Raw genomic sequence first — 9,379 nt, 5'->3', positions numbered from 1 at the left:
GGGTGGTGATGCTCTGGCTTGTCTAGCAGCTGACCTGCGTCTCTGCTCCCGGAGGGGCTCTCGCTCCCCTCTCCATCCTTCCTCCACTCCCGGCTGCAGGGTCTGCCCTGGCCAGCAGGAAAGGAACATCCCACCGCGGCAGCTTTTTGTCATGCTCGTTGGTTCGGTCACCTTGCAGAGGAGGCCAAGCAGCCACCAAACATGGGAAAGTGGGGCTGGGAATGAATTGTTGTCTCTTCTTGCTCTGTTTGTTTGTAGCTCTTTCGCTGGCCTCACTATGGGAAGCTCGTCATGGGAGAAATGCTGTCCGTTAAGGTTTACAACTGCAGCAAGGTTTTCAGTAACAGGTAGATCCTTTGGTTGTTGGGGAGACCAGCAGAGGTGGGGGAAGAGACGTACTGGGCTTTACATTGTCTGCTGGGAGTAGAAAACGTTTATTGGAAGTTTGATGGAAGGAAGATGAGCAGGATACAAGTTATAGAAGAGGGATGGAGCTGGTTGTTCTGGTGGGGCAGCAGCACTGTATGTATTAAGTTAAATAAAGAGAATGATTTAGTTGTGCCAGTAGTAACAGAGACTACCTAAGGATCCAGATCAGACCCTCAGGTGGGACAAAGGTAAAATAGGGCCCTAAAAAATAGAGCTACAAGGGCAGGACTTGCAGCAAAGTGGGGTCCCGCTCTCACCCTGTAGATCCATGTGGTGACCGTGGTCATGCTGCACCCAAATTCAACATGCCTGTCGGTGGGGAAAAGCCCCAAGCCCGCGGTAGTATGGTTTTAACCTTTAAAAGAGCCAGTGATTTAAATTTCAATGATCAACCAGAACTTAAAATGCTTCTAGGTGGCACAGACACACTGTGAACTCCGCAGCTATTCCAGCAGTTGTAAAACACTTCAGGGAAACCCAAGAGTAGAGGGCACAGATTGAGTAGTGATGGTGGAGCAAGCAAGGGAGCAGAGGCCCGTCCTTCCAGCCCGTGTGAAACATGAGGATGCAGGGAAAGGTGCCAGCTCTGATAAGCGAAATGTAAGAACTGAAGGAAAAATCAACAGGAACAATTTTCTACAGGCAGCTAATAATACAAACCTTTTCAAAGCCATCACAAGCCTGCCAGAGAGGGTGTGGAGGAAACACATGAGTTACAGGACACGCGAGACACTTAAAGATAAAACCAGAGCGGAAAATGCGGCTGAACTTTGTGTCACTGTTTACTGGATGCTTTCCTCATGGGAGCTGAATCAGAGGAATTGTCTCTGACTGAAATGTCAATAGAAATTGCTATAGGACAAAGAGATAAAACAGACAGTAACAAATCACCAGGACCTGATGGCGCTGAGCAGAGAAGTGCAATGGGAAATGACTGGACTGGCACCGACAGCATCTGCCCACACACCTCCGCTGCTGGGCAGCAGGGTAAGGGCAGGTGACAGACATTGCAGTTGGCCAGCGCACTGAGATAATAAAAAAAAATAAATAGAAAGAGAGTGTGGAAGGACAGAAGGGAAAAATTTGTTACACCGCTGTATCGATCTGTGATTTCTGGACTTCTGCGTGTGCAGCCTTTCTGTGGCAGCAGCACCAGGCTGGAAAAACTGGAGAGGAGGGGGATGAGGGGAGGGACTCCTTCCTTGGGGGTAGGAGAGTAGACACTCTGCATCTTGGAGAAGAGGGAGGTAAGAAGGAAGATGAGAGATCAGCAGCTCACAGCTGAAATAGAGGTGACTGGGGAACGATTCCTCCTGTCTCGGTCCCGGGCAGGCAGGGAAATGCTCTGGTGGAGGTTTCCAGCAGGCAGTAGGAAGCTCTGCTTCGTGCGGGGCTTAGCTCTGCCGCCGGCGGAGCTGCCACAGGGAGATGGAGGCCAACATACAGACGGGCTCCAGACAGCAGTAACGCAAGGTGAGGTTGGGAGCGGCTGGCAGGGGTCTTTGCCTGCCACTTGCAGGGAGCCAGATGACCCTTCCCGAGGGAGAACTCCCTTTGCAGTAGGTAAATTTTGGCCTGACTTGCTGCAGATATCCCTGTGGCCATGGCTTTATGTCCTATTTCTGTATTTCCTTGCGTGAAGCCTCTGCTTCCCAGTTTTGCCTGGGAAGAGTCAGCCCCGCTCTGCTGGGTGCCCCAACACAGGCTGGCTCCTGCGGAGCCCAGCTCTGCCGAAGGGGGAGAGCTCCCTCACGCGCGGTGGGACTGGATCTGCCCAAGCCTTTAGCTGTCGATGGCAGCAGGGTTGCGAGCAGCTGCCTGGGCATGACTGGGGTGGAGGCAGGACCTGCTGCAGGGTCAGTGTCGCCTGCCATACCCCCGATGGAAAGTGCTGCAGGAGTTCGCTGCCTTCACCGCAGCTCGGAGGGGCTGTGAGCAGGGGAGTGGAGATCCTGGTACTCTCCTCCCCGAGGATGTAGGCACTGATGCTACATACGGTATTGCTGCAGGCTCTGGTTTTGTTACAGGCTTCTCGGTACCCTTGTCCTCAGCCTTCAGCACCTGATGACGTCCGGGAGGCTGATCCTCCGGGAGGCCCTTGTCGACAGGAACCACAGAGTCACTGGTGTAAGTCTTCCACGGGCAGCCTGGCCACTAGCAATCAGGAAGGCTTTGTGGGAAACCTTGTGTGGTGCTTCCCAGGTGGATTTGGCGCTGAGGGGGAGTCCAAGGTGCTGCTTTGAGCCCGGGAGCGCTGCAGGGTTCGTGCCCTCTCTGCGCAGGGATGCAGCCACTTCACGCCCATCAAGTGGTTCTAGGAGCATCCAGAAGTGTGTGGGGGGGGCTAGGGGCCCTGGAGCCCTGCCGAGGGTCTGAATGAGCAGAGGGAGGCTTAGTAAAACCTCCCCAGGTTTGGGCGATGGATGTAGGAGGTGGTATTTCACCTGCCTCCTGCACCACGCAGCGTATGGGCATGGGCTACTGCAGGACACGAAGCTGAGGGGAGCTGACGGGGTGAAGCTGAAGGTGGCAGCTTTTAGGTTAAACACCAGTGCTAACCAGAGCTTAACGATGTCTGGGGCGGCGTGAGCGGCTCTGACACCTGCCTGCCCCTCTGCTCTGCGCCGTGGGTTCTGCTCTCCTCCTACCCCACTGCCGGGGCTCACGGGGCCTTTTGTGCCGGTGGAAAATGAATGCAACCCAAAAATGAGCCCTTTCCTGCCCACTGGGTGTGCAGGCACTGTTCAATGAATGCCTGACAACCAGGGCACGGTGCCAGGGCCATGGGCAGGACCGGGAATAGGAGAGGCAGAGGCGGGCAGCCCTGCGATGTGCTGCACCCCTGTTTACCCTGCCCATGGGCAACCTGATTCACTCCCGCAGTGGCACATGGGATGCAGCTCTGTGGCCACCAGACCACGAGCCCGAGTGGCACAGGCACGGCTTTCCCGTGTTGCTGAGCTGACTGGATCAGGGAGCAGGTCCAGGATGAAACTGAGCATTTCCAGGATGATTTTTAGCCTGATGCATCTCACTGCATAAACATTCATGCCAGCAAAGGGACAGGGACTGGACCGACCCTTCGTGCTGGCGATGGTTTGAAGGGACTGAGCTAGGGGCACGTCAACCACTAAGGTCAGAGGTGCTCTGCAACCCAGCCCTTTGCCCCTGGCTGCCTCTTCCCTGGTGCTAACAGCAGCCCTCGTGCTGATGAGCCGCTCCGTCCAGAAACCAACCGCATTCCGTTTTGCCAGGTTAGTTTTTGATTGTGCAGCTCTGGCTGCACGAGGGCTGTGGGGGACAGAAGGAGGGCAGGCAAGACTGGACGCCATCCAAGGACAGCCTGAGACTCTCTCCCTCGGCACAGCTGGGAAGAGACACGTCCCCAGGGGAGGGAGGCTGTTCCAACCACTGCTCCTTTAGCAAAGAGGGAACAAAACCCGTGTTCTTCCAAGTCCTGTTCTTCTCTGGGACTTGAGTTATTTGCAGCCTTTTTTTCTCCGGGTGGTTTGGAGGGTTTTTTTCAGAGCCTCAGGTGTTCACCCAGCTTTATCTCAGGCTTCTGCATCCATCCAGCCTTTGCTGCTGCCTTTCCCGACACACTACTACTGCTTTCTTGGACTGTATTTCTCCTCCCAGAAACATGTGTTTTCCAGGGACTGAGCTATGAACCCAGCCGGTACATCCCCTCCAGCCTGCTGTGAAGTGTCCTCTGTGGCCTCTGCTGGGAAATCCTTGTGCGTTTGTGTTGGTTTGAGATCAGACTGGTCACCTGCAGACCAAGGGTTTTCAGATGCCTGTTGGCTGTGCCGGTACCCAATGCACCCCATACTTCTCTGGCCATTCTTCGCCACCGGTGCAAAGTCGATGTCTCTTGTGATGCAGACTCTGGCTGTGTTTATGGCTTCTACGGTGTTTTAAACCAAGATGCCGTACCTGGGGATGCTCTGCCGGCTGTATCATGCCTCCCACAGAGAGACCGCTCCAAACCCCTGCCTGTTAGTTTGCTCTGCTGCAGGTCTCTCCCCACTTTCCTTGTCAAAAGTGCCCCGAGATGGCTCTCAGGGGCCTCCCCATGGTAAATTTTAGGTTTGGAGTCTTGAGCCAGATTTTATTCAGTGAATCCTAGAGTTTGGGAGGCTGTAGGGGAAGGAGTTTGGTTAACTCAAGCTTGTCGATGGAAGCAGAGAAGGAGAGGCTGGTATAAACAGGCTTCCTGTGGGGTTGTGACCCCCTTCCTTCTTCTTTCCACCAGCATCTCGCTTCTTTTTTCCTTCCACGCTTCCCTTCCCCTCTTCCATGACATTTCTGCAGCTGTTTTTTTTTTGGCTGCCAAGCTCTTGGGCAGTTTCATTTTCTGTTTGTAGATCTACATCGAGTTGGATTTGCGCTACCAGCCTCCAGATGGCTCAGCTGGGACCTGGGTTGAAGAGGACTTCGTCTATCAGATGAAAGACAGGTATTGAAATCCTGGGAAGGGCAAATATCCAGGCAGCTTCTGCAACTGCCTTTGCCAGTGGCAGCCTTTGGGATGTGATCCAGCCTCGTTTACCCTCCACCTCTGGCCAGGCTGATGCATTTGTGCTCTGCAGCAGCAATAAGTGAGCAGGGCTCTTGGAAAGAAAATACCTTGTCTTCACAGAGCCCTTGACTGCGACAACCCACTGCACTCTGGGGGTCCTTTCGGGCTCGAGAGCGTTTCTGCAGCCTTTCTGGCTGATGGGAGCAAGACGCTGTGGTTGCAGAGAGCGTGGCTTTGGACTGTAGCAACCCCAGGCACCCTGCACGCAGGTGGTGCCCAAAGCCGGGGGAGATGCGGGTGTCTGGGGGGAGAGGATGACAGTCAGCAGCAGGGTCTGGGGGGTGTCACTTCTGGAGTGCCAGAGGCAAAGCAGCAGGCACACAGGGTGGACACTGGAAAAGCATCGCTTAGGAGGATGCTCATGTCCCCGCCAAGAGCCAAGCAGGAGCATGGCTGTGGCACTGTTCCTTAAATGCGTCAGTGAACAGCCGCGACACACTTGTTTTTTCTTACAGTTCGGAGTTAATCATCCGCAATCCTGGATTTGAGGAGCTGGAGTAAGTAGCCCTACTTGAATGTATCAGCTCACCCTCCTGGGTGGAGAGGAGCGCACAACCCGCTCGTCAGGGCTGACGACGCAGCACGTGACACGGCGGGGGGGTTGCAGGGCAGCCGAGGGGCCGAGAGCGCGTGAGCTGGACAGGAGGGCTGCCGCGCTGGGCAGGAAGCTGGCAAAAGGCCTGGAGACTGATGAGGAAGAGGAGGAGGAGGAAGAAGATTTCTATGATGTGTCTGAGATGCAGGTCTCAGGCATTGTCTTTAGCCCTGTGAAGAGGTATCCGTGACATGCGCTTCTCTCTTGTCCCTGCTTGGGCCCTGGGGTGGAAAGTGCCAGCTCGTGGGGGAATCCTGCATCTCTTGGCATTCTGCTTCTGCAAAATGTCGGAAACCTTCAATCTCCAATGGTCCCAAAGAGGGACGGTTGGGGATTTGCTCATTCCCAGGGCACGGGGCTATTATTTGCCAGGGCTTTGTTGCTTCCCTTGATGGGGACTTGCTGAGGTCCACGTAGATGAAGGGACCTGCTCACTCGAGTTGTTTTCTGTGCAGCCGCTCCAGACTTTGCTCCGCACGGGACCTCTTTGCCACCCCAACCCCACAGAGCTTCCAGGTACGGCAGCGTTGGGCGCGCGTCCCTGCAGCTCCTCTGGCCCCGCGGCCGGTCCCGTGCTGCCTTGCCGCGGGCCTGGGCTTCTCCACCTGCCGCACACCCCGGCGAGGCCTCTGCTATGAAGACACCTCCTTGCTTTGTGTGGCTTCCCTGGGCAAGGTGTGAGATTCCCTAAACGGACTGCATCCACGAGTGCTGGCTCCAACGTCAGCAAGCCCAGAGCAGAATTTCTTCTTGGGCCGTGTAGTTAGCTATGGATGTACAAGAGAAGGGTATCACCCTGACAACCACAGGCACCCCTGCAAAACACTGCCTGAGCAGAGCTTCGGAGGGCAGCCAGGCAGGGCTGGTGCCTGCCAGCTTCCCCACGGCCTTGCCTGGGTGCCCAGGCACATCTGTGGGACATGGCCGCGGGTGGAGGGCTGCTGCACGGGCTTTCTTGGCGATGCCGGGAGGCTGGTATGAAGCTGTGGTTCTGGCCAACGCCCTGACATCAGGTTTATTTGAAAGCACTGTGAAATCTGGAAATGGAGTTTGGTCCAATCTTCACCCTGCAGACTTCAAGGCATGTCTGCCAGCCTGGCTATGGATTTAAATCCTTCCCTGGTTCTAAGTAAATGTGGACTCACGTTTGGGTCTCCTGCTTTTCAGGGCCGAGTCCTATTGACCAAGCAGGAAGCTTTTGTGGGGGTGGAATTTCCTACCATCCTTTTCTTGAAGCTATTATTCTTCATCGTAACAACTGCCTAGTTGCTTGCATCGAGAGCAAATGTGAGAACGTTTTTCCCATACCTTAGGCTCATAGCCGGTTGCAGCAGATGAGACAGCCACATTCCAGTCTTTCCAATGGAGTCCATCTCAGTAGGATTCAAAGACAAGTATTGACAGAAGATACAAAGAGCACCTTCTCCAAGATGCTCTGTGGACCCCACCATGTGGGAGCAGTGGGTTTGCATCCCCTTGGGATCAGGAATGGAGTGGTGACAACGCTGCTGGGGGGGACAGTGCCACTGGGGAGGCTGCTCTCATCAAAGGTGCTGGGGATTTAACGCTTCATTTCCTTGCTTGTCCGAAAGAAACAAATATCTCAAATACCGTTTTGGTTTGTTCTGCCCGTAGCAGATTTCAGCAGCTGTGCTCTTGCCTACCCCAAGCATCTACCCCTGCAGTGAGAGGGCCCTGCACATTTGCATACTGGTATTGCTGAAACAAACTCAAGGTGGAGCTGGAAACAAGGAGAGTGCTGATCCAAAGGTTTTCTCCTGCATTTTCTCAGGTTGGGATTAATATAATTGAAGCGCAGAAGCTGGTGGGGGTGAACATTAACCCCTTTGTGGTAGTCAAGGTTGGAGAGGAGAAGAGGCACACGGCCACGCAGAAGTCAACAAACTGCCCCTTCTACAATGAAGTATGTGGTGTGGGCAGGGGCTCTGTCCTTCCCCACCAGTGTCCTGAGTGACTGGGGCCACCCTTGCTGGGGATGCAACTGCTCTCAGGCAGAGGTGTTTGTGGGGCTGTGTTGGGAGCCTGGGGCTGAGCTGTCTCGCTCTTCTCTTTCAGTATTTTTTGTTCGAATTCCATGAGCCAAAGGACATTTTATTCCACAGACTCATAGAGATCTCAGTAAGTACGTCCTCTTCTTTATCCATCGTCAGTAACTGGTACAGCCCAACGCTTCTGCATGTCGATGCTGGGAGTGGTGGGCACAGCAAGGGTACCAGTACCAGCACCAGCCAGGTTTTCCAGCCGGAGGCATCTGTCCCAGGAGAGACCAAAGGGCCTTCCTGTGGCCGCAGGGGCGCAGGGACTCGGCCTGCTCTGAGCCAGTGCTGGGCGGTGCTGCCTTCCCACCTCCTCCATACCAGGTTTTCTCTGCATCCAGTGACTGAAGAGGGGCCTCTGGGGCAGTTTCTTGCCCATTGCCTTGCTGCCCCACTCTTTTGGTGGCAATTCCCTCCTGCCCCTTACCCTGGAGCCTTATCCTGCAGGTTGTGGAGGTGAATGAGTGGTTTGAGGGGAGCTCAGCAGTGATTTGTGCTCGTAGAAAAGCCCAGGCAGGCAGAGAGCAGTCTTCAGAAATCCCCTGGCCCAAAGCTCAGGGGCTTCCCCAAGTCAGGGGGCTTTTCTGCAGATAGCTAAACCCAGCCAGCTCCTCCTTTGCCGCACAATCTCCAGCACTTTCCCTGTGAGTGGCTGCACGTCTCTGCCGTGGGGCTGGGTACAGCAAGCACTGAGCAAGGCTCGGGTTTTGGGGGAGACACTATAGCCTGGTGGGGACATGGCTCTGCCCTGGCCCAGCAGGATATGGACATAGGACTCCCTGTGGGAAAGCAGGTCTGCTCTTGGTCAGTCGTGGGACTTTGGCTTATCTGGGGCTGGCAGAAGAAGCTGAATTGGTTGCATGTGAATTTGCCTTGGCCCAGGTTTGACTGAGGGCTGTGGGCTTTGTGGGAATGGTTGGGCAGGAATAGTCCCAGGGCTAACTCAGGTGGGTCAACGTGCATGAGCTCGCAACCGCTGCCTGAGCGGTGCGTTGGAACGGGCATCTCTTAGCAGTCCTGTCCTCCTCAGAGATGTCTGGATGTGTCACCTGGCTGCCCACATCTCTTGGTGCTTAGGGGGATTTGTGCTGTCTGCAGGTTTTTCACTCAAAGAAGATACCATTCCTGGGGACATGCATAGGAACGTTCAAGATAGATGTTGTGACGGTGTACAGCCAGCCAGGTACGACCAACTGCACTGCATAGCTGCTCCCTGACCTTGGCTTTCTCCGAAACTGATGTTTCCTTTGTGCTCTGCTGGGTCGGGTGAGGGTTCTGTCTTTAAAGCACTTCGTTCGCATGAGGACCAGCGCTTGCCTCTCCTCCCAGCTGTCTGAAGGCTGGTGACACCTCCTGCCCCTTCAGAGGCAGGGTCAGGGCAATCTTTGTGCAGACGTAGTTGGGATGTGAGATGATAACCTGGGCTCTCCACAGGGAACTCCTTCCCTTCCCTCTCAGATCACAGGTTTTTCCAGAAGTGGGCTGTTATCAGTGACCCCACGGATACTCGGGCAGGCGTGAAAGGCTTTGTGAAGTGCAACATCTCCGTCACCGCACGTGGGGATGTTGTGGGCTCCCTTCCCACCTCCTCCAGCAGTCGGGATGAGGACATTGAAAGGTAGGTGCAGTGTGGTCTTGCATGGCCATGGGGAAAACAGTCATGTCCCTCTTCATGCTACCTTTTTTGACTTGTTTTTCCCTCTTCTGATGAGGAAA

General features: G+C 54.8%; 1 protein-coding gene across 1 annotated transcript in view; it reads left to right on the top strand.

Annotated features, from left to right (window-relative positions):
- Positions 1-258: 258 nt before the first annotated feature.
- LOC104158626 (fer-1-like protein 4) overlaps positions 259-9,379 on the top strand; it is a gene marked incomplete at its 5' end in the record, with an annotated part of 39,658 nt that continues 30,537 nt past the window's right edge. The window contains 10 exons of the mRNA XM_009696331.1: positions 259-347; positions 2,457-2,556; positions 4,797-4,888; positions 5,467-5,508; positions 5,619-5,786; positions 6,062-6,122; positions 7,399-7,530; positions 7,683-7,745; positions 8,762-8,846; positions 9,122-9,281. Of these exons, the coding sequence (XP_009694633.1) occupies positions 259-347; positions 2,457-2,556; positions 4,797-4,888; positions 5,467-5,508; positions 5,619-5,786; positions 6,062-6,122; positions 7,399-7,530; positions 7,683-7,745; positions 8,762-8,846; positions 9,122-9,281 (992 nt within the window). The remainder of the gene's footprint in view (positions 348-2,456; positions 2,557-4,796; positions 4,889-5,466; positions 5,509-5,618; positions 5,787-6,061; positions 6,123-7,398; positions 7,531-7,682; positions 7,746-8,761; positions 8,847-9,121; positions 9,282-9,379) is intronic.

Source organism: Cariama cristata, unplaced genomic scaffold, assembly GCF_000690535.1.
Source record: "Cariama cristata isolate BGI_N322 unplaced genomic scaffold, ASM69053v1 scaffold743, whole genome shotgun sequence".
Taxonomy (NCBI): domain Eukaryota; kingdom Metazoa; phylum Chordata; class Aves; order Cariamiformes; family Cariamidae; genus Cariama; species Cariama cristata.
The sequence above is the reverse complement of the archived record's forward strand: the minus strand, read 5'-3'. Positions and strand labels throughout refer to the sequence as shown.